The sequence below is a fragment of the Streptopelia decaocto genome (genome assembly GCF_964273445.1).
Source record: "Streptopelia decaocto genome assembly, contig: HAP1_SCAFFOLD_110, whole genome shotgun sequence".
NCBI lineage: Eukaryota > Metazoa > Chordata > Aves > Columbiformes > Columbidae > Streptopelia > Streptopelia decaocto.
In genome coordinates, this window is record NW_028117287.1 from 154,510 (window position 1) to 179,410 (window position 24,901).

At 51.3% G+C, this 24,901-nt stretch overlaps 1 protein-coding gene across 1 annotated transcript; it reads left to right on the plus strand.

The window, feature by feature from the left end:
• Positions 1–2,339: 2,339 nt before the first annotated feature.
• LOC309451813 (olfactory receptor 14A16-like) lies at positions 2,340–22,531 on the plus strand (the record flags this gene model as incomplete). Its single annotated transcript, XM_082076509.1, has 2 exons — positions 2,340–2,622; positions 21,855–22,531. 2 exons carry the CDS (start codon positions 2,340–2,342, stop codon positions 22,529–22,531), a joined length of 960 nt encoding a protein of 319 aa, XP_081932635.1.
• Positions 22,532–24,901: the final 2,370 nt, after the last annotated feature.

The following is a 24,901-nucleotide window of genomic DNA, read 5'->3' on the forward strand; positions in this document are numbered from 1 at the left end:
AGCAGAGGGAGTCTGCATCAGCCCAAGGCTTTGTGCTTCAAGGAGCAGCTGGGGAGGATGGAGAGATCTCAGCAAAGGAAGGAAGATGCTCAGACAGGAGCAAGGTGGGGCAGCAGGGGGGATGTCTCTAGCCTGCAGGGACAGAGGTGCAGGGGATGCCACAGCCCAGGACAGGCTGTCGTGGAGATGATCACGGGATGTAAAGAGGCTGAAAGCCCCACCAGACATGAGCTCCTTCTCCCCTTGGCTATGGCTGTTGTCTGCACCTCTGATGCCTGTGAGGAGACACCTTGTCCTTGCAGCACAGGGGCCTCATGGCCTCCTTGTCCCCAGCCAGGAACCTGGGAGGTGTGGGACCATAGTCCTGCCCTTGGCCTTGCACAGCCCCACATCACACTGTCCCAGGAAGGGCCCTGGGCAATGTGGGAGGGACAGGATCTGTTTTCCAAAGGGGACTCAAGGTTTGGTCCTTTGGTTAATGAAACACATCCAGGTTTACTGAGCATCAGAGACACCTTTACTTTGTTTTTCCTGTCATCACAGCCTCCAGTTTTATGCTCTAAACAGACCCTGGGATCAGTTCTTCAGTTGTGTCCCTCAGTGGGACCCATTAACATTACAAGAAACTTTGGAGTTTGCATCTGACTTTGACTTCTTGAGAGGTTTCTCCGACTTCCTCCAGGGTCTGAGGTCCATGGGCTCAGCACCAAACCCACCAGAGGGGTCATTAAAGCACCATGGGCTGCTCCTGTGCTGCTGAGCTGGGCTGGGCTCCTGGGACACAGGGAGCTCATGGCAGCGGCAGCACTGCAGAGAGACAGCTCTGCCCAGGAGCAGCTCCTCTGCAAAGCGCAGCAGGGCTGAGGGCTCTGCCTGGGGATCTCAGGAGACGAGCAAGGCAGAGAGAGATTAAAGGTGGTCAGGACTGGGAGGATGACTGAGAGCTCACTGGAGGAGAAACCTTTGCAGCCCTTGCCAGGGTAAGTCTCTGGGTGCAGGGCAGTGCAGCTGTAGCTCCTGGAGGCATCTCCTGAAACTGGCACAGGCACAGCTTGTGGGATCTGTAAGGACGGGGCTCTTGTCAGGCCATGTTGAACAGCTGTGAAACCGGGTGAGCATCCAGGGGTGCCCAGGGCTGTCCTGCAGAGCAGGGTCCCTGCACCCCAGGGCTGTGCCGGGGCAGGGACTCTGCCGCCTGCCAGGGTCAGCGCTCAGCCTGCCCGGGAGATCCCATGGCAGCAGCTGTGGGGGGAAGGAGCGACCCCCGGCAGGGCAGGCAGGGAGCTTGTGGGGTTGAAGGGGGCTGTGTGGGTCAGGGTTGCTCAGAGCTCCAGATCAACCCCACAGACATGGCAGAGGGTCCTTCTGAACAACAACACTGATACAGCAACAGCTGCCAGGGAAGGAGTCTGTGCTTTCAGTTTTCCACTCTTGCTCGTCTGGGTGTGCAGTGGAGATGGGAATTTATTTCTCTCTTTGGAGAAGACACTGAGACCCCAGTTCTCATTAGGACGTGTCTGAGCTGCTCCTGAGCCCCTGCACACACAGAGCTGCCCCTGGGCAGTGCCAGGAGGTGTGAGCAGGACAGAGCTGAGCACACAGTGGGTGGGACGGGGTCTGTGACACTGACAGGGAGCAGACCCAGGGACAGACACACAGCTGCAGGCAGCACAGACATGGGCAGGGAGAGGGAGCTACAACCTGAAATGCTTGAGACAGGATTCAGGACCCCCTGTCATCCCCTGCAGCTCAGACACATTTCCCAGTGCAACCCCTGGTCTCCTCTCCTCCCCAGCAGACCCTCTGCCCCAAAGTCCAGGTCACGAGTCTCCACCTCAGCAGCTGGACCTCCATGTGAAGGGTTACTGCAACGTGGTACACAAAAAAGGTGCTAAAAGTACTTGCTCTCCAGTGTCATTATGTGAGTGGCAGCAGCACAGCCGGGTCAGGAGAAGGTTCCACAGCATGCCCGTCTGCCTTTCTGTCCTTGCTTTATTTTCTGGTAGCACTGCAGTGTCCTTCCCTGTTTCTCCACCTGTCCCTGGTGCTCTTGCTCTCTGGGGTTGGGGTGGGAGTGTGGGTCAGTTTTTGTTCTGACACCAACACAGGGGGTCTTGACCCAGAGGTGTGTTCATGGTATCTAGATGCCCAAGCTGCATTTTAAGCTGTGATGAACTGTTATTCAAACTTAGTAGAAAGAGAGAATGAGCGGAAACCTCCCTTCCATCAGGGAGGGGGTTTTTCATGAGAAACAGCCTGTTTACTTTCCTCAGAGACGTCACTCCTAACATGTAACTGTCTTTCCTCCTTGCACAGGTCCTCATGCCCACAGGCAGCAAATGTCCAACAGCAGCTCCATCACCCAGTTCCTCCTCCTGCCATTCACAGACACACGGGAGCTGCAGCTCTTGCACTTCTGGCTCTTCCTGGGCATCTACCTGGCTGCCCTCCTGGGCAACGGCCTCATCATCACCACCATAGCCTGGGACCAGCACCTCCACACCCCCATGTACTTCTTCCTGCTCAACCTCGCCCTCCTCGACCTGGGCTGCATCTCCACCACTGTCCCCAAGTCCATGGCCAACTCTCTGTGGGATACCAGGGTCATTTCCTATGCAGGATGTGCTACACAACTCTTTCTATTTTTCTTTTTAGCTTCAGCAGAGTTTTATCTCCTCACTATCATGTCCTACGACCGCGACGTTGCCATCTGCAAACCCCTGCACTACGGGACCCTCCTGGGCAGCAGAGCTTGTGTCCACATGGCAGCAGCTGCCTGGGCCACTGGGTTGCTCAATGCTCTGCTGCACACGGCCAATACATTTTCACTGCCCCTGTGCAAGGGCAATGCCCTGGGCCAGTTCTTCTGTGAAATCCCCCAGATCCTAAAGCTCTCCTGCTCACACTCCTACCTCAGGGAACTTGGGCTTATGGTGGTCAGTGCCTGTTTATCTTTTATGTGTTTTGTTTTCATTCTTTTCTCCTATGTGCAGATCTTCAGGGCCGTGCTGAGGATCCCCTCTGAGCAGGGACGGCACAAAGCCTTTTCCACCTGCCTCCCTCACCTGGCCGTGGTCTCCCTGTTTGTCAGCACTGCCATGTCTGCCTACCTGAAGCCCCCCTCCATCTCTTCTCCATCCCTGGACCTGGTGGTGTCTGTTCTGTACTCAGTGGTGCCTCCAGCAGTGAACCCCCTCATCTACAGCATGAGGAACCAGGAGCTCAAGGATGCCCTCTGGAAACAAATGACTGGATTTCTTCTGAAGCTATAAACTGTCTCTGTCTTCTATATAAGAGTTACAATCTAACTCCTTGCAGGATCATTATGTGTGCAGTTTTTTCTGTCTCTAGTTGTGGTTTTGTTATTATGATAATATTTTAATTCCCTTTGTAATTCACTGCCTGCTTTTCTTTTCTCACCGAGTGTCTGTGTCAGTGAGGAATTGTGCTCTCTGTGTTTAAGGAAAATAAAGGGTCCTTCACCAAATTTTTTAGTTGACATCCTTTCAACAAAACCTTTCTAGAGCTGCAAGGACAGTTCCTGTGTGCATGGATGGAAGGGAAAAAAGTCCAGCAATGCAGCTCTGACAGGGAGCACCAGCGCTTGTTCTTCCAGAGCTGTTCTGGTTCCACTCCCACACTCTCCTTCTCATCCCTGGTGTTGGTGCAAGGCCTGAGTGCTCTGGCAGCTTGGTCACCGTCCTGCTGTGTGTCAGTCCTGTGAGCGCAGGCAGGGACAGGCAATGGGTGCTTGTGTCACAGAGCTGGACTCACAACAGCCTTTCCAGATAGAAAGGTGATCTCATCAGGGCAGGGTGTGAAGGTTTAGCTCTTCTTACAAAGATGCTCTCAAGAACGTGCCCAGAAAAGTGACCACAGATTAAACACCAGTGTACAGCTGAACAGTGTGTGTGTGCAGGGCTGGCACACAGCAGTGTCCTCTCACAGCCAGGCTCCTGCCAGAGACCTGCAGGACCAGCAGAGCAGGGGCTGGGCTGTGCCCCTGTGCACTGGACACCCCACAGAAGCTGCCCCAGGGCATTGTCATGGACTGGCCCCTCACAACCACCATTTCTAGCTCTGGCCTCTCTCCCCAGCTCACAGAGGTTGCTCTTCCTTCCATGGAGGCACACTGAATGAGCAGATCAGCAATCCATGTTTGCATCGTACAAATGAGATGTGAGCACGCACATCATGTATGTGAGGTGAGATGAGCCCAAGTGAGCATAAACAGCATCAGCTATTCCTGATATTTCCATGAAGAGAGTTCAGTGGGACAGACAATGTCTCGAGGTCACTTCATGTTGGCAGAAACATCCTATGGGAAACCACCTGAATGCAACACTGGGTTGTGCATCCTCCAACTGTGATCCCCGTGTCCATTTCTCATGACATGGGACATCTCAGATGAGTGCAGAGCAGGTGACACACCACAAAGCTGAGGTGCCTCCCATCCTTTGGGAGTGGCAACAGGAGGCCAGAGAGAAACTGAGACTACAGCCTCTATGCGTAAAAGGGACAGACTCTGTCTCTGAACATCCCTGGGTACAGAAGGAGTCCACGAGGCCGGCTCAAACATGGATGCCTGACAGAACCTGACATTTCTGTGTGTGACTCCAGGAACAAACCCCACTGCCCCAGTGAGACTGATCTCAGCTGCCTTGGACAGGATCATTGCCAGGGCTCCAGTCTGCTCTTTCACCCTTGCCTGGGATTCTGGATTGTGCTCTCATAAGAAACAGGGTAATTAAGGAGGTTCTGGGCTCCTTGGAAAAGGCAGAAATCAAAACCATATTCAAGAAAGGCAAGCAAAGGCATTGGGAGCCTGGTCAGCCTTTCTCTGTCCCTGGGAAGGGATTGGACATGTCCTCCTGTAGAATGCGATTTTAACTCTTTTGACGGTGATGCAAAGATGGGTCAAGGCCTTGAACAGGACAGTGTTCACCCAGCCTTGAGCAGGAAAGTGAGACAAGATGAGTGAGACAAGGACTCTCTTCAAGCAAGGCAAGGAAGTGAGATGGGTATCTACAGCCTGTAGGAAAAGAGGGGCAGGTGTAGGACTATGTAGAGCATGGTTCAGTCTTGGTCAGGCCCTGGGTGCTAAGGAGGGGGATGGATGGGTGTGGTATTATGAGGTCAGTTGTGTCTCAGACACTCATAATCCAGTCAGAATCATGTGGCTGTGAAGGGGACAGTGAGGCCAGTTCTGTCTCTGGAGGTGACAGCCCAGCAGCAGGGACATGGCTGGGAAAGAACCTCAGCCTAAGTATGACAGATCCTACCCAGGAAGAGCCCTTGGAGACAGGTTGTCACATTCATCCCACCTGAGAACATGACGGGACAGCAGCAGGGACATGGTCATATGTATCAGAGAAGCTGAAAGGCCAGCAGCACTTATGGGATTTAGGAGATCATGGTGAGGTTACTTCTCTCTGGTCAAGTGCAAGACCACATGGAGAATAACAGGTTGGGATCTCTGCATGATGGGCAGTTTCTGAGGCGGTAAAGCTTCCAAAGTAGTGGGAAAAAGCAGCAGAGAAAAAAAAAAAACAAAGCCACCAAGTGCAGATTGGAAAGTGGAGACTGTTTATCAGGAGTAAGAAATGTCACTGGAAGGGCAGTGCTGTGGTGCAAGAGGTGACCCAGAGGGAGCTGGATCAGTCCATGGTTTGTGTTCCAAAGAGCAGCCAGTGAGGGTGCAGACACAGCAGTGAAGGTGCAGAAATGCTGGGGTGAGAGCAGGTGGGGAAGCGAGATGGGTGTCTGCAGCCTGCAGGGAAAGAGGGGCAGGGGTAGGACCGTGTAGAACAGCCTGTGGTGGAGATGACAAAGGGCGCTGTAAGGCTGGAAGGGACCCAGAGAACCCAGGTCTCTGTCTCCTTGACCATGGCAGTTGTCTCTGCCACTGAGGCCCAGGAGAAGACATGATGTCCTCATGGCACTGGGGCCTCGTTGCCTCCTTGCAGCGCCATGGGGAAGCTGGAAGTTGTTGTCCCAGTGTTGTCCTTTCCTGGGCCTTGCACACCCACATCCCACGGTCCCAGGAAGAGCCCTGAGCCATGTGTTTACATCTCATCTGTACAATGAAAACATGGACTTTTGACCTAGTGTTTCACAGAATCATAGAATGTCCTGAGTTGGAAGGACCCACAAGGATCATCAAATCCAACTCCTGTCCCTGCACAGGACACCCCACAGGTCACCCCGTGTGTCTGAGAACGGTGTCCAGTCTCTTCTTGATCACTGTCAGGTTGGGGCCGTGACACCTCCCTGGGGAGCCTGTTCAGTGTCCAGCACCTCTGGGGGAAGAACCTTTTCCTCATGTCCAACCTGACCCTCCCCTGGCACATCTTCTTGTCATTGAGTGGAGCAGGAATTTCAAGGATGTTTGAGGAGGTGCCTTTAAGATTTCACAAGTCTATGTTCTATAAAGACAGAGGTTCAACTTGTGAAGCACAGAAGGCTAAACCTAAATTAGTGTGATTTGTGTTTTCTAAACTCGGTACAGTCACTTAAGTGTATTTACAAATCTCCTTCTTGCCAATCTTCCCTTATATTCCCACACCTACAATTAGTGTCATACTCAGTATAAAGCTGGAGCTGACATTTCTGGCTGGTTACTTCCCTTAGTTCAGATTTGCCAGGTACTTTGGTTAGTTTAGTTTGAAAGTTCCATTCTGTTGGGAGTTTTGAGTGAGTTTTTTGCTCTTCTGCCATTTTGCAGTTGGCCCTTGGGCCTTTTTGCTCTGTCTTGCTGGGATTGGTTGTTTGGGACCAAGGTGCTCCTTTCTCCAGGACTGGCTGTTCCATGTGACAGGAGTTACATGAGGGATTGCACTGAGTATATTTTCTTAATTTAATTTAGTTTGATTTTTTATATTTCATTTTAATTTTTAAATTTCATTTCATTTAATTATATACATAGTAGTAGTAGTATATTATACTATTTTTATTGTCTTATTAAAATGCTATTTCTGAACCCATGGGTTTCTCCATTCCCTTCGGTTATCTTCCATATCGCACTTAATAGGTTGGGGGAGTACGTGAGAGCAGTTATTGTGGTCTTAGTTGCTGGTTGGGGTAGAACATTGACAGGGAAGGATGGTAGTGGCTCAAGAACTCTTGAAAATCACTTTCCAAGATGATGGCACTTTTTTTTTTTTTTTTTTTTTTTTGTAGTGGGAAACAGCATGAGAAAGGAAAGCCATCAGAAACTGCAGCTCTGGAGGTCCAGAGTGGAGCTCAGGATAAAGAAATGTCATTCTGAGCGCAGTGCTGTGGTCATTCAGAGGGACTCTGGATCAGGCATGGCTTTGTGTTTCCAGAAACAGCTGGTGAGGATGGAGAGACAGCAGCACAGGTGGGGACACACTGGGCTGAGAACAAGGTGGGGAAGCGCACGGGGTGTCTGCAGCCTGTGGGGAAACAGCCACAGGCCTGGGACAGTGCAGGATGGACTGTGGTGGACATGGCCTAGGGCGCTGGCAAGGCTGGATGCCCCTGAAAGAGCCAAGGTCTTTGTCCCCTTGGCTATGGCTGATGTCCCTGCCAGCGAGGCCTAAGAGGAGACACATGGTTGTCATGGCCATGGCACCCCATTGACTCCTTGCACCCCCAGGGAGTGTCACACCATTGTCCTGCACTGGGCATCGCACTCCCCACAGCCCCAGGAAGAGCCCTGAGCCACACGTGAGGGACAGGATCTCCCTTCCTACGGGCAGGGGCTCAAGGCTTGGCCATTGTCCTTCATCAAACAAACCAAGGGCTTTCTCAGCATCAGAGCTGCTGCACTTTGCCTTTGCCTGATGCAATCACAGCCTCCAATTATCTGCTTTAACGAGTCCCTGGGGGGCTTTGTCAGTAACAGCCCTCAGTGGGGCCCATTAATGCTTCAAGGTACTTTGGAGTTTGCTTCTGACTTGGACTTCTTCAGCAGACTCTTCAGTGTGTCCTTGATATCTGAGGTTCATGGATTCAGCACCAAATACACCACGGGGCTCATTAAAACACAGAAAGCCCTAACAAGCGATGTTTTTTTCCCTAATTTTCTTCAAATCTTCCAGACTTGTAGAACTAACTGGAGAGGTTTCAATAGGACACTTACTGATGAAGATCTCAAAGAAGATTTCATAAAGGAGGGTTTTTTAATTTCCAGGGTATTTTCTATCGTTTTCCAGTGTATAGAAGAAGTGACAGCAGCATTCTACACTGGACATTGATCCCGAGGGTCTCTTGGAGACATCTGGACGGGCAGGAGAACAGTCCCTTGAGGCTGGACACTGTATGGACAACCTCACTCCTCACCCCCACCCCCAGTCTGCTGGTTCCCTCATTGGCCACCAGAGACTTGCATCACTTTTCCTACGTCAGACTTCTCCACTGAGCTCTGCAGGAGATGCTGCAGCTCCTGTGCACCAGCTCCACCTGCTCTCCTGTGGAAACACTGCACAGTTTAATAAACAGTAAAAAACTTTCCTCAGCTGTGTGTGTATGCTGGATCTGATGAGGTCCAGCATCCACAAGGGACAGCCACACAAGAACTGGTTTAGGCAGAGAGATAGGAGAGGATAGAAATAAACACAATGAACGTGTTGACTGCCATGTTAATTAGATCTCTGAAGAATGGGGCAAGTTTGTAACTCCCTGAAGCTCAAAGCAGAAACCAGACAGTTGAGAGGCCACTGAATGACCAAAGAGCAAATGGAGGAGAAACCTGAGAGCACTGGGAAGGGCAAAAGTCCAGACAGTGCTGGAAAGTTGTCCTTTGACAGGGACATTTAATCAGGAGACGTGGGAACTCCTGAATGATGAGGGAGTTGAAATACTAGAGTGTCGGTAATAGAAGTACAGGGGAAGACCAGTATTTCGTCTCCTATCCTTAGTACACTTCCAGACAGACATCAGTCATCAGCTGTCTCACCATAAACAGCCAGTGCCATTTTAGGACCCCCATTGTACCTGAGGTGCTGGCCTGGGATTGGCATCTATCACACAGGACCTGGGGAGACCAGAGCACCTTGCAGTGCAGGTAGAGCCTGGGCAGGGGTTCCCGGGGCATCTACACTGGCCAGGTGTTTGTGTCCCTGGAGCTGAAGACATTTGTGTCCTAAATCCATGCCCAGTTCTGGAAAACTCTTTTCTTTTCAATGAAAAGAGACTCCCCCACAAAGACTTTGAAATAACTAACTAACTAACTAACTAACTAACTAACTAACTAACTAACTAACTAACTAACTATCTAAGTAGGTAAGTAAGTAAATAAATAGGTAAATAAATAAGTAAATAAGTAAATAAGTAAATAAGTAAATAAATACATAAATACATAAATACATAAATACATAAATAAATACATAATACATAAATACATACATTAATAAATATAAAGAAAGAAGGAAAGCAAGAGGGAAAGCAAGAGGGAAAGCAAGAAGGAAAGCAGGAAGGAAGGAAGGAAGGAAGGAAGGAAGGAAGGAAGGAAGGAAGGAAGGAAAGAAGAAAGGAAGGAAGGAAGGAAGGAAGGAAGGAAGGAAGGAAGGAAGGAAGGAAGGAAGGAAGGAAGGAAGGAAGGAAGGAAGGAAGGAAGGAAGGAAGGAAGGAAAGAAGGAAGGAAAGAAAGAAGGAAAGAAAGAAAGAAAGAAAGAAGAAAGAAGAAAGAAAAAGAACGTTGACACCTTCCTTTGCTTTGGATCTTTGCCTTCAGTTCTTATTTTAATATTCATTGACATCAACTGACATCTGATGGGCCTGCAGGCATGAAGCCAAGATCATGTTGTGTCTTGCACAGCGCCCCTGCCCTCTGAACCTTCCCTGCCCAGGACTCCTCACACTTTGCCCAGGGCAAGTCACACTGAGGTGTTGGCTGGTTCACTGGCTGAGATGTTGGTTTACATGGTCACCTACAGCACAGGTGGATCCTGCCCCATCATCGCCTGCTCTGCTCCAGTCTGAAACAGAGCCCGACATCACAATGGGATCATGAGAAAACTGAGGTTGAAGGGACCTCAGGAGTCTGCAGTCCAGCCTGTCACCAACTGGGTCACACCAAGGTGTTCAAGCCTTGATTCAATCAGAGCTTTAGCAGGACTAGAGAAGTGATTACCCCTTTGTACTGGGCACTGGTGAGGCTGCACCTTCAATCCTGGGGTCAGTTTTAGGCCCCTCATGGCAAGGAAGACATTGAGGTGCTGGAGAGAGTTCAGAGGAGGGTGACAAGGCTGGTGAAGGGTCTGGAGCACCAGTCTTACAAGGAGCGGTTGAGGGAGCTGGGGCTGTTCAGCCTTGAGAACAGGAGGCTGAGGAGAGACCTTATTACTCTCTACAGCTGCCTGAAAGGAGGTTTTATCATGGAGGGTGTTGGTCTCTTCTCCCAAGTAGCAAGTGATAGGACAAGAGGAAATAGCCTCAAGTTGCACATGGGAAGGTTTAGATTGGATATTAGGAAAAAATTATTGGGGGAAAGGGTTTTGAAGCAACGGAACAAACTGCCCAGTGAGGTTGAGTCCCCATCACTGAAGGTGTTTAAAACACAGATAGATGGGGCTCTTAGGGACATGGTTTAGTGCCAGATTTAGGTTATGGTTGCACTCGATGATCTTAAGGGTCTCTTCCAACCACAATTATTCTATGATTCCATGATAAGTCATTTTTGATATTTTCTTTCTCAGAGGACCATGCAGCCTCCCTGAGAGCCAGGACTTTTCTGAGGTGTTGGAGAGATGTCTCACAGTCACACCAGCCAGTTCCATCAGCCCCTGTCTGTCCCTTCCCAGACCAAACCTTTTCTCCATATCCCAACGTTCCAGGCGAGTTTCTGGGACACAGCAAATGCTGTGCTGGTCTTCTGGGCTTGTTCAGAGAGACCAGCTTGCCAACATGTTGATGGGCTCTCTGTGCACCTCAAAGCTTTCCTGACCGTTTTTCTCCAAGCTCCACTTGCGCCCAACCTTTCTGGTCCTTGAGCTGTACATGAAGGGATTGATCAGGGATGTGGGGATGGTGGAGAAAAAAGGCTTTGTCAAACTGTCTTGGGAGGGCTGTTCTGGGCATCCCACAGTCCAGGATGAGGCTCCTGAGGAGTCAGCCTGACCCTGTGTGATTGGGTGGGCAGGGGCCCGTCCTGGGGTTCAGCTTTGTCAGCTGGAACCGCTCCTGGTGCAGGAGGGACTGTCAGCATCTGTACCCCAAGGCCTGAGAAACTGAGTTTGAGAGGTTTGGTGTTTCTACAGCTCCTTCTCCCCTCCCACCCCGTGGAGTGTTTTTGGGTGTCAGAAACCCTCAGCATTTGTGCTGCACTCAGGGAGAACAGAGCGAGTCCTGAGAGACCAGAGGATGCCTGTGGGTCAGTGCAGAGTGAGGGCAGCTGCTCTGTCCCTCTCTCTTGCTCCAGCTGCCCTGGGCTGGCACCTTTCTGAGATGGGGACTGATCACACTCCCATGTTACCCTGAAAAGCCACCAGGCACTGCTGAGAGCAGAGGGATCCACCTCAGACCATGACATGTATCACTCTTTGCTAAGGACTCAGCACCCAATGTTTAGCCCAGGACACACACAGCTCATTCCCCAGCCCCACAGACTGCATTGCCCACACCCCACGGGTCAGAGCAAAGCTGGGACACGTGTGCCCATGGACACACCTGCAGGAAAGGACCCACAAGATCAGGCTGTGACTCTGCAGCTGAAACTGCCATCCCCAGAGAGCCTGACAGCAAGAACAAGATCCCAACAGCAGTGACCCAGAGCAGGGGAGCAAGAAGGAAAATGCGGTGAGGGTGGGTGTGAGAGAGGCCAGGGCAGAGGCAGCCGGGCACTCAGACAGCGTCACCCTTCCCCAGCTGTGCAGCCACCTCCCAGACACCAACACTGTCGGGCAGCTGCTCTCAGCCCCTGTGCTCTGCAGAGGAACTGGAGCTCTGGCTGCACAGGAGCTGCTTCATGCCTTGGAGCCCCCGGCCCTGAGGGCAGAGGCTTTGCTGGGTGGGACAGGAGGCCAGGGGGCTGCTCACAGGAGGGAACTGCACTGCAGAGGGTCACAGGGACTTTTCTCTGTTCTCCCTCCCATAACAATTCCGGGTTTGGTTTCCTCTCATTTCTGATCATTTCCCTGCTGCCCGGAGATTCTCCCCTGGGAGGTGTTTCCCTGTCCATGTCTCTTCCCTGTCAGTGCTCACAGACCATCCCACCCTCTGTGCCCTCCCCCTGGCCCTACAGATCCTGCCTGTTTGCAGGTCACTGCCTGGGGGCATCTTCCTGTCTGCAGGCTGGAAAACAGGACAGGTCAGACTAAGGCTGACGGGTCCAGCCAAGGTGATGCAGGTGCTGTGCACAGGCAGAGGGGTGGTGAAGGGATGTCATGGGCTTTCTGGCAGATGTACTGATCACTCAGAGTTGCAGTTCAGGAGTCTCAGTGACTTGTTTAAGCATGAGAGGTCATTTTCATTTTATCCTTTCCTGCACTCCCCATCCCTTGGGAGAGGAAACTGAAAAGACAGGCCCAGGAAAGCTCCTTATCTGTTTGGTAATTCTTGCATTGATCTTCTGCTTGAGGCATCTGCTGGGAAAAATGCTTGGAAAAATCTGGAGCTGTGAGCAGTGCTGACCCACACAGCACCCTCTCCACAGCACGACCCTGCCCTACCAGATCTTGCTCCTTCCCCCGACAGCTTCTCCACTCTGTGTTGTTGGGATGTCCCGGGCAGGCTGAGCGTTGACCCTGGCAGGCGACAGAGTCCCTGCCCCACCACAGCCCTGGGGTGCAGGGACCCTGCTCTGCAGGACAGCCCTGGGCACCCCTGCCTGTGCAAACAGCTTCTCACACCTGGAGTCATCCTCAGCAGGAGGCAGCTGCCATGTGTTACTGCTCTGATGATTTAAGGAGGAAATCCCTGCTCTGCTGCAGGTCCTCCTTATCTATAGAAGAATGTCTCTAATATTTTTACTTACGTATCTCGTTTAATGTACCAGCATTAGGAAATTCCACCATAATCTACAAATGCAATAACGTGCAGCCACAGACTTACTGTATGTGAAGAATTCTCTCCTTGTGAACTCACAGCAATCCTCCCCCCACATTGCCTTTCCCTCTCTGTGCCTGGCTCCTGTGCCGTTGGTGCTGCAGGCAGAGCCCTCAGCCCTGCTGCGCTTTGCAGAGGAGCTGCTCCTGGGCAGAGCTGTCTCTCTGCCGTGCTGCTTCTTCCATGAGCTCCCTGTGTCCCAGGAGCCCAGCCCAGCTCAGCAGCACAGGAGCAGCCCATGATGTCCCTTTCTCTGTCCCCTCTGGGCTCCTCCAGGTGTCCCTGGGGCTCCAGGGGCACATCCTTTCAAACAACCTGAAGTAATCAGTGATGTTGATTCTCTCTCCTCTTCAGAGACACATCATTGTGTTCTTTGTATTAAATAATGAATTAGTATGAGAATCAAATTTTCTTGTCCCATCATTAGACAGGACAGCAGGAATGTTAGAGCAAAACTTCTCCATGCTCTGGGAGGAATATTTTCAGTTGAAGGAATCTGGGCATTATATTCTGGTTTTATACTCCTAGGTCTAGAGAGACATTCATCAGTCTTTGGCCATGTCATGTCTGTGCTCTGATTCAAAGCCTTTGCACACATGGGCTCTTGGACACTTGATACCAGGTTTCCTTGTGGCAGGTCAGAGCTGGGCTGGTGCCACAGCTGGGGTGGTTCAGCCCAGATGTGAGGAAACGTCCTCAGCCAGGGACCTGACTGGGGGAGCTGGAGCTGTCAGTGCTGCAGACAGACCTGTGACACGGATGGAATAAACTGCCAGGCAGGGTGGCAGAAGTGAGTTCATCTTGTCTGCAAGGACAGCAGCCTCCAAGCACAGCAACAGCCCAGATCAGAACTCAGCCCAGACCTGTAAGGCAATTCAAGGGCCCATAATGAGCTGGTACTACTGCAGGAACAGTTAAAGGAGAAACAAAGACACTTTGTAGCTACTGACGAATTTAATAAGGGAAAAAGGTGAGAATCCCTGTGTCCTCTTGTCCTTCCTCTTCACCAGCAAGGTCTCCCAGGCCTCTGTGACTGGAGGCAGAACAACCAGCAGTGGATGTGGATCAAGTCAGGGGTCACTGGAACTAACACAATCCTTTCCAGTCTATGGGACAGCAGGGGCAGCATCCCAGGAGCTGGGACAGCAGGACCGTGTCACAGTGAGGCCACTCTCCACCATCTTGGAAAGCTCATGGAGACTGGGGGGACTCCCTGACCACTGGCAGCTCTCACACTGTGTGTGCACTTTTCAAAAGTGGCCAGTGGGTGAGCAGGGGAACCAAGGGCTGTGCCCCAGAGCATGTCCACTGGGACCCCATTTCCGGGTGTCTGGAAGAGAAGGTGACGGGGTTTACCCAGGGCAGGTTGTGCCTGTCCATCCTCTTTGCTTTCTGTGAGGAAAGGACAGGGTGGTGGACGTGGGGAAAACATTGATGATCTGTTACCTGGAAGTCAGCAAGGCATTTAGCACCATTCCCCACAATATTATTGTGTCCAAGGTAGGATATTATGATCTTTGTCAGTGTGCAAATGGATGGGTAAAACCAATCTGGACGGTTGGGCTTGGAAAGGTGCTGTAGAAAGGGAGAAACTTTCCAGTCATGAGGACAGTCAAGCAGTGGAAGCTGTTTCCCAGGAGTGCGCACTCACTCTGTCCCAGAAAGTGACCAAGATGTGTCTGGATCAAGCCCTGAGTAATCTGGTCTGACCCTGCTGTGAGCAGGAGGTTGGTCAAGACACCTCCTGAGGTCCCTTTGAGCCTGAAAGATGCTGTCCTTTCATCACCTTTCAGGTTTTCAATTCAGAGAAAATTCTCAGGTTCTCTCTGACTACAAGAATAATTCACATGATGTGCAGGGCTGCTTTACAAGTGCCCCCAAATAGCCCTGACCACATCTTTTGCATCCCTTTTCATTTGCCCCAACCAGGGTCTTCTTTTCTGCTGTCCTAATACCCTTCTGGAAAGAACTGCCCACCTTGTTCATCCTTTCAGAGCAGGTTGTTCAAGAGGTGTCAGCATCCATGTACAGAGTCTGCACATCAGCCAGGCTGAAAAGCCACCGTTACAGAAATGGAGATGAGACACTTGACCAGCACCTTGACCCCAGATATCAGCGTGACATGTCTGCTGAGATTACAGTGAACACCTAAACTTGAAGAGCAGGATGTGTGAGTCCTCGTTGGGAATCCTGGCTCAAAATCTGACCCTTATGGTGCTTCAGGTTGTGAAGAGAATCAAAAGCAATGTTTTGATGGGGTTAGTTTATTTTACATGTGTCACACAGGGCAGATGAAGAGAGCTCGCAGCTCCAATCTTTGCTGCACTCTAAGGTTTGATGGGGTCATCCATAGGGATATATCTAGGTGGTTCTGATAAAGTGTGGTCTTGCAAAAGTCGCCCTTTGTGTCCCCAGGTGAATGGACTCTGCTCATGTGCCTCTCCAGAGAATGACAGAGGCTGAATCCCTTTCTCAGGAGAAACTCCTTGCTGGAAAGATACAGCTACAGGGCTGGCTCAGTCAGGTTTTATTGCATTTCACTTGGTATCAGATTTTTATATATTGGATGCTTTTCTGTGGTAACACCTGCACAGATGATCACAAAAAGATGGCCATTTCATAAGAGATAGTTACAAAGGGCCTGTCATGAGCAAGAAATCTCACCATGAGCTCTGGAGGGAGCGAGGAGGATTATAACAAGCACCAGGGAGCACCAAGAACCATGCTCGAGGCCTCTATTGAAGAGTGAGAACCCCTGAGAAGCAGTGACTGGCCATGTGTGGTGTGGGAGAGGGTCAGGGGATGTGGGGTAGAAAAGGGTGATGGCTGATGACTTCAGCAAATCCTCACAACCATGTCTGAGCCACAAGTGGAATGTGGCTGATGTTTGTGGGTGGAGGGGGAATAGGAGGAGGATTTTTGGGGGTAGGGTTCCTTCAGACTAATCATATATGACAGTGCCATTTGCATGCTGTGGGCATGGCTGTGCCTGGGAGATGGGGAATGGCTGCTGCTGGGGTGGCTGTGCTCAGTCATGGCCCATGAGCTGACCCTGCTCTGCTCCTCTCTGACACTGCCGACACTTGGATGGTCCTCAGGAATCATCCATGAACCTGGAGGAAGCACCAACCTCCTGGAGTGCTGGCCCATTACAGAACAAGAAGAGTGAAAGGTTTGTGAGACACATGGGAGTGCAGGAAGACAGTGGTCTATGCGTAGCAGAAACTGCGTTAAAGGCAAGAAGAGGACCTGAAGAGCATGGGCTGGTCATGCTAATGTGGAATAAGCTGATTTTTCTTTTTTATTTTAGGGCAGCAGCAGAAGGAACGTGTGCATTTCAATGCTGGGGCATGGATCCAAATTGAGGATTTGAGCAAATTTGGGACTGGGACAGCTCAGGTGATTTGTGACCATTGCCAGGTGTTTGAAAGAAGGTGAATGAGTTTTGAGGACCTCACAGGCATTGCCAAATCCTCAGAAAACCAGAGCCCTGTGGTTAAAGCAACAGCACTTGGCACCAAACGCACCCCCAAAACACAAATACCCTCCCAGTGACCACAGGCAGAGCCTGAGAAATGTAAGAGAGAAGGGGTCTCCTTTGCCTGGTCCTGGGGTTAGGGCTCAGTCATCCTGATGATAAACAGACATGAAGGGCTGACATGGCATCAGAGCCACCTCCACATCCCCTTCACCACCTGTAACCAGTGTCTCCAAGTCTTTCCTTCACCAGCCTCCAGGGACAGGGACCTGCACTGGTTGTTTCCTTCACAGCTGTGTAAGCGATGGCCCTTCATGGGGTCCCAAACACCCTCAGAAACCTAGGGTTTGCTTCTGCCTTTCACTTCATTAGAGGTTTGTTCATTCTTTCAGCATCTGCAGTTCAGGATAATGGCACCAGAGGGCTCATGAACATCGAAAATGCTCTTACAAGCCAAGGCTCTGTGCATCATTTTCCTAAAGACTGCAAGTTTGGTGTGGATGACTAGAGAGACTTCAGGAATAGCCAAACAGAGACCATTTCTAAAATAAATAGCAATAAAGCCAAATTTCTTCTATTTCCTTCCCTGCTCGCCTTTCCCTCTCTTTCCAGAACAGGTGGAATCAGCAGCCTCCCGTTCACATTGATGTGGAGTGTCTCCTAGTAGAGACTGAATATGTCAGAAAAATGAGTAACTAAATCACCATATGAGCGAGGAGACAGGCCAGGACACCTCAAGAGGAGTCACACTCCTCTGGACCAAGAGGTGGGCGTTCCTGGCAATCTCAGGTGCCACAGCACAGCAATACTTGTGTTCAGGGAGCCGGTCAAGTGACCCATCTCCTGTTCTGTAACGGTGTCTGAGTTTGCTCAGGTCACCCCTGACTTGAGCCCCATCCACTGCTGGGTGTTCTCCAGACTCCTGCCTTCAGGAACAAAGTCCCAGGAGACCTTGCTGGTGAAGATGGAGGCAACGAAACCATGAAGAACCTCAGTCCTGTCTGATTCTACTCTTATGAAGTTCAGCAGCAGGCCCACGTTCACCCTGTCTATTCTCTTACTGCACGTTAAGCTCTGTCAGCTCATCTTGCTGCCCTTCCCGTGCAGGTATCAAGTCCAGAGAAGCTTTGGCATCATCTCCACATCCATGGCCAAGGTTTCTAAATTCCTCCTTTGCAGCTTCCCCTGCTCCCACCTCCTGTGTGCTCCCTTTTTGCCCTGCAGCTCCATCAGGTCAGACAAGCAGCCTCATGAGATAAATGCTTCGGTTCATGGGTACTTGGAGAGATCATTCTTGTGCTTGGAGCAGCCTGTCCTTTAAGGATTATCAGATTTCCTGAGCTCCTTCACCCTTCAGATCCACTTCCATGTCACCACTTTGCCCACTATCCCCCAGTAAGTCAAAGTCTTCTTCTCTGGATTCCACCAGCCTGTGCTCTGCTGCTGGCCTTCCTCCCTCCCCTCTGGTGCCTGGGACCCCTCTGTGTCCTGCTCATGACACCCAAGGTGGACACTGATGTTCACATCCCTCACCAGCTCTTCCTTGTTTTCCAGTTCCAGATCCAGATGAGCATCACCCTTGTTGGCCCATCAGGCAGACGTGTTAAGCAGTTGGCCCAAGATTCTTTGGACTGTTGGCAGCTGCAGCTTTGCCTGGCCAGTGAATGTCAGGGCAATTACAGTTCCCCATAGGAACGTACTCATTCACTGGTGATTTGCTCGAGTTGCTGACAGAAGATCCATTTCTTCTCCATGATCAAGTGATTTGTAGCACAAAACATGTTGTCACCCTGTACTGTGTTTACATGGCAAAGTCTTGGAACTGGGGGTGATTGTGGGTGTGCTACAGTTGTCACCTCTCTGAGAAGACAACAGGAGTTTGACCAACGTCAGACAGAGCCGATTTCAGCTGCTCCAAGATGGACCCACTCCTTGCCAAATCTGAGCCACACAGTGATGCTGGCAGCACCTCTGGGATATTGTATTTGAGAAAGGGTAAAAAACGCTGCACAACAGCAGGTGGGAGAGAGGAGGGAGGAGATGTGAGAGAAAACCTCTGCAGACACCAAGGTCATATCCCACAGGACTCGAGCTGGTCCCTCAGCAGGCCAGTGCTTGCTCTTCTGAAATCCTGCTCTTGGCCTTGTTCTCATCTCCCAGGAGCCTCAGCTCCACTTTCCCATCCCTGACTGTTCCATCCTGACCAAGTCTTTCTGGTTTGTAAGTGTGAAGTCCCACAGGGCACCCCACCTCACTGGCTCCTCAGTCACCCGTGTCAGGAAGATGTTGTCAATGAGCTCCAAAACCCTCCTTGTCCCCAGCCAGGAACCTGGGAGGTGTGGGACCATAGTCCTGCCTTTGGCCTTGCACAGCCCCACATCACACTGTCCAAGGAAAGGCGCTGGGCAGCATGGGAGGGACAGGATCTGACTCCTCAGGGTTGGGGGTCAGGGCTTAGTCCTTTGGTTAATGAAACACATCCAGGTTTACTCAGCATCAGAGAGTCCTTTACATTGTTTTTCCTGACCTGTCATCACTGCCTCCAGTTTTCTGCTCTAACCAAACTCTGGGATCAGTTCTTCAGTTGTGTCCCTCAGTGGGACCCGTTTATATTACAGAAAACTTTGGAGTTTGCATCTGACTTTGACTTCTTGAGAAGTTTCTTCAGCTTCCCCGCAGGGTCTGAGGTCCATGGACTCAGCCCCAAACCCCCCAGAGGGGTCATTAAAGCGCCTTGGGCTGCTCCTGTGCTGCTGAGCTGGGCTGGGCTCCTGCGACACAGGGAGCTCATGGCAAGCGGCAGCACTGCAGAGAGACAACTCTGCCCAGGAGCAGCTCCTCTGCACATGCAGCAGGGCTGAGGGCTCTGCCTGCAGCACCGAGGGCACAGGAGCCAGGCACAGAGAGGGAAACGCAGTCTGGGCTGGGAGGATGCTGAGAGTTCACTGGAAATGAAATCCACTCAGATATGAAGCCTGTGGCTGCAGGGCATTGAATCTGCAAATCATGGTAGGATCTCAGAAAGCTGTCACATTGCAGAGCCTGCGAGAGATGTAAGTACAGCTCTCAGAGATTCTCTGATCAGCGAGGAGGATGTGCTGCAGAGCAGGGATTGCTTTCTGCACTGTCAGTGACAAGACGTGAATGCTGCGTTCTCCCCAGGGTGGCTGTGGGGTGAAAATGTCAATGTGCACGCAGGGGTGCCCAGGGCTGTCCTGCAGAGCAGGGTCCCTGCACCCCAGGGCTGTGGTGGGGCAGGGACTCTGTCGCCTGCCAGGGTCAGTGCTCAGCCTGCCCAGGAGAGCCCAACAACACTGAGGGGAGAAGCTGTGGGGGGAAGGAGTGAACCCCGGCAGGGCAGGGTCCTTCTGCTGCTGGGTTCTCTATGAGTCAGGGCTGCTCACAGCTCCAACTCATTCCAGAATATTGACAAGAGGAGGTTTCAAGGAGAAGAAGACAAAGAGTACTACAAAGATAGGGAACCTCCCCGAGGCTGTGTTTTCAGTCTCCTACTCTGGGGAATAGGTGGTGATTAAGGCAGTTCTTAATTTTAAACAAATACTTGAGACACATAAACTGCAGTAGGTCTTCAAGAGAATCCTGGCATGCCTTGCCTCTCCTTTGCCTATGCAGAACCAGCATCACCTTTGCTGGACACCTTACACTTTATCTGTGATCTCATTTCCAGCCTGCAAACAGGAAGATGCCCGCAGGCAGTGCCCTGTGAACAGGCAGGATCTGTAGGGCCAGGGGCACAGAGGGTGGAATGGTCTGTGAGCACTGACAGGGAAGAGACATGGACAGGGAAACACCTCCCAGGGGGAGAATCTCCAGGCAGCAGGGAAATGATCAGAAATGAGAGGAAACTGAACCCAGAATTGTTATGGGAGGGAGAACAGAGAAAAGTCCCTGTGACCCCCTACAGTGCAGTTCCCTCCTGTGAGCAGCCCCCTGGCCTCCTGTCCCACCCAGCAAAGCCTCTGCCCTCAGGGCCGGGGGCTCCAAGGCATGAAGCAGCTCCTGTGCAGCCAGAGCTCCAGTTCCTCTGCAGAGCACAGGGGCTGAGAGCAGCTGCCCGACAGTGTTGGTGTCTGGGAGGTGGCTGCACAGCTGGGGAAGGGTGACGCTGTCTGAGTGCCCAGCTGCCTCTGCCCTGGCCTCTCTCACACCCACCCTCACCGCATTTTCCTTCTTGCTCCCCCCTCTGGGTCCCTGCTGTTGGGATCTTGTTCTTGCTGTCAGGCTCTCTGGGGATGGCAGTTTCAGCTGCAGAGTCACAGCCTGATCTTGTGGGTCCTTTCCTGCAGGTGTGTCCATGGGCACACGTGTCCCAGCTTTGCTCTGACCTGTGGGCTGTGGGCAATGCAGTCTGTGGGGCTGGGGAATGAGCTGTGTGTGTCCGGGGCCAAACGTTGGGTGCTGAGACCTTAGGAAAGGGTGAGACATGTCATGGTCTGAGGTGGCTTCCTCTGCTCTCAGCAGTGCCTGGTGGCTTTTCAGGGTAACATGGGAGTGTGATCAGCCCCCATCTCAGAAATGTGCCAGCCCAGGGCAGCTGGAGCAGGACAGAGGGACAGAGCAGCTGCCCTCACTCTGCACTGACCCACAGGCATCCTCTGGTCTCACAGGACTCGCTCTGTTCTCCCTGAGTGCAGCAGAAATGCTGAGGATTTCTGACACCCAACAAGACTCTGCAGTGAATATGGGGGAGGTGTAGAAAAACCTGGAACTCCTAAACTACCTTCACCTTCTCTGTTCCCTATCACTGGGAAAGCAAGTGCTGACAGCCCTTCTGTGTTAGCAGAACCAGGACAGTCCCCACCATTCCTGTGGCCCCACTTCTGCAGAGCTGGGCTGACTTATCCAGAGCCCATGGGCAGAGGCCCTGCTCTTGGTTGCACATTTTCCAGCCCCAAGCAGGGCTGCAGCCACAGTGCTGAAAAAGGTACTCCTAGAAAAACAAAAGAGTGTCTGTGTGTGACAGGGGAGGGTCTATGGGAGTTGGTTTGATTTTTGTCAGAGAACTCTGCCCTGGATTCTCACTGTCTTTTTTTTTTCATGACAGCGCCCCATGCTCAAGAAAAGCAAATGTCCAACAGCAGCTCCATCACCCAGTTTCTCCTCCTCCCATTCACAGACACACGGGAGCTGCAGCTCTTGCACTTCTGGCTCTTCCTGGGCATCTACCTAGCTGCCCTCCTGGGCAACGGCCTCATCATCACCACCATAGCCTGGGACCAGCACCTCCACACCCCCATGTACTTCTTCCTGCTCAACCTCTCCCTCCTCGACCTGGGCTCCATCTCCACCACTGTCCCCAAGTCCATGGCAAATTCATTCTGGAACACCAGAGCCATTTCCTGTTCAGGTTGTGCTGTGCAGGTCTTTCTGTTTTTGTTTTTCATTTCAGCAGAGTTTTATCTTCTCACCATCATGTCCTATGACCGCTACGTTGCCATCTGCAAACCCCTGCACTACGGGACGCTCCTGGGCAGCAGAGCTTGTGTCCACATGGCAGCAGCTGCCTGGGCCACTGGGTTTCTCAATGCTCTGCTGCATACGGTCAGTACATTTTCACTGCCCCTGTGCAAGGGCAATGCCCTGGGCCAGTTCTTCTGTGAAATCCCCCAGATCCTCAAGCTCTCCTGCTCACACTCCTACCTCAGGGAACTTGGGCTTATTGTGGTCAGTGTCTGTTTAGCTTTTATTTGTTTTGTGTTCATCGTGGTGTCCTATGTGCAGATCTTGAGGGCCGTGCTGAGGATCCCCTCTGAGCAGGGACGGCACAAAGCCTTTTCCACCTGCCTCCCTCACCTGGCCGTGGTCTCCCTGTTTGTCAGCACCGTCATGTTTGCCTACCTGAAACCCCCCTCGATCTCCTCCCCATCCCTGGACCTGGTGGTGTCTGTTCTGTACTCGGTGGTGCCTCCAGCAGTGAACCCCCTCATCTACAGCATGAGGAACCAGGAGCTCAAGGATGCCCTGTGGAAACTGATGACTGGATGGTTTTCTGAATCTATAAACTGCTCATCTGCTTCTGCATAGTTGTTTCAATGTAACTACTGGCCCAGCCTTTCATCTGGATTGTCTGTTGTTGTTAGTAGGATTTTTATTGTGATAATGTTGTTGTCCACTTTCCTAATTGTCTGCTTTTCGTTTATAGCCACTGGTTGTTTAAATGAGGAGCTGTGCTCTCCTTGTCTTTAAACAAAATAAAGGGCTCTTCAGTGACTTGTTTTTCACTATATCCTTCCTGCAAGGACTTTTTAGAGCTTCAGGGATGGTTCCCATAATGGGTTGAAGGGAAAAGAGTCTGTCATGGCAGCCCTGCCAGGGAGCACCAGCACTTGGTCATCCAGAGCTGTTCTGGTTCCGCTCCCACACTCTCCTCTCATCCCTTGTGTTGGTGCAAGGCCTGAGTGCTCTGGCAGCTTGGTCACCGTCCTGCTGTGTGTCAGTCCTGTGAGCGCAGGCAGGGACAGGCAATGGGCACTTCTGTGACAGACCTGGACTCACAACAGCCTTTCCAGATAGAAAGGTGATCTCCTATGGGCAGGGCCTGGAAGTTTGGCTCTTCTTCCAAACCTTCTCACAAACATATGTGCAAGTAAATGGTCACAGATGAAACATCAGTGTGCAGCTGAACAGTGTGTGTGTGCAGGGCTGGCACACAGCAGTGTCCTCTCACAGCCAGGCCTCCTGCCAGAGACCTGCAGGACCAGCAGAGCAGGGGCTGGGCTGTGCCCCTGTGCACTGGACAGCCCAGGGAAGGAGGCCCAGGTCAATCACCATGGACTGACCCCTCACAACCATTTCCAGCTCTGGCCTCTCACTCCAGCTCAGAGGTCTTTGTCCCTTCATGGAATTACACTGAATGAGTAGGTGAGAGGTTCATGTTTGCATTGTAGAGATGAGAAGTGAGCATGCATATCAGGTACGTGAGATGACATGAACCTGAGTCAGCAAAAACACCATTCTACCTTAAGCTAACCTAGCCTAAAATATGTAAATCTTCTCAGTTTTGGTCAGTCTGCTGCTCTGACAAAGATAAAAGTGACGTTTAAAACACCTAATCAGAACCTGCAAAGAATACTCTCCTTGCAGCGCAGACACTCTGGAGCCTGCACAATTAGCTGAGTCTTGTTTTAACATCTGTTTCAAGACTGTTACATAAAGTATCCTTTAGATGAGCTTTGCTCCTTTTACACTCATTATAATACTAAAACACACATCCCCAGGATGGGAGCCCCAGGCTCAGCCCGGGACCTTCTCTCAACAAGCATGTGTAGTGGTAAAATGATTATGTAACCAATATGCCAATGTGTATGCACTTGGCTCTTTAGGACTGCCGGGAGGGTCTGAATGTAGGGATGAGATTTGTATATAACAGATGTTCCTTCTCTATCTGTTGTGCTGGTTTCATTCCAGCATCCAGACTTGCACAACTCTGGAATAAATAAGATCTCATCTCTGGGTGTGGGATTGGCTTTGCACTTCAGGTAGCGAATTCACCATGAGCAACCAGGAAGAAGGAAAACAATAAGAAATGAAAGAGGTATGAGAGGACATAGAAAAGGTTTCAACATTTCACATTCCTGTCAAGAATGCTTCACCTCTCAGATCTTTAGCAGGAAATAGATTTGATCAGTTTGAGAAAACAAGCATAGTTTTATCTAGTCAGGTTGTGGCCCGTAAGGGGGGGATGGATGGGTGTGGGATTATGATGTCAGTTGAGTCTCTGAAACTCATAATTGAGTGGAAAGACTTTGGCTGTGAAGGGGACAGTGGGGTCAGTTCTGTGTCTGGAGGTGACAGCCCAGCAGCAGGGACATGGCTGGGAAAGAACCTCTGCCCAAGGGCCCACAGGTCTTACCCAGGAAGAGAGACGGGTTGTCATGTCCATCCCACCTGAGAACATGACGGGACATCGGCAGGGACATGGTCGTGTCTGTCAGAGAAGCTGAAAGGCCAGCAGCACTCATGGGATTTAGAAGACCATGGCAAGGTGACTTCTCTCTGGTCAGGTAAAAGACCACAAGAAGCCTAAGGGGTTGGGTTCCCTGCATGAAGGGAAGTTTATGAGATGGTCGAGCTTTTCTTGATAGTGGGAAGAAGCAGGAAAGAGAAAAACGAAGTCTACTTGGAAGGTGAGGAATGGAATGAGGAGGAAGAAATGTCACTGGAAGGGCAGTGCTGTGGTGCAAGAGGTGACCCAGAGGGAGCTGGATCAGCCCATGGTTTGTGTTCCAAAGAGCAGTCAGTGAGGGTGCAGACACATGAGGAGGAGCACTCCAGTGAGGAGCGCTTTTCACTCATGGTGTTAGTAGAAAATATATTTGACAAATACGAACAAGGTGAGGAAGAGAGATGGGTGTCTGCAGTCTGTGGGAAAGAGGGGCAGGGGCAGAACTGTGT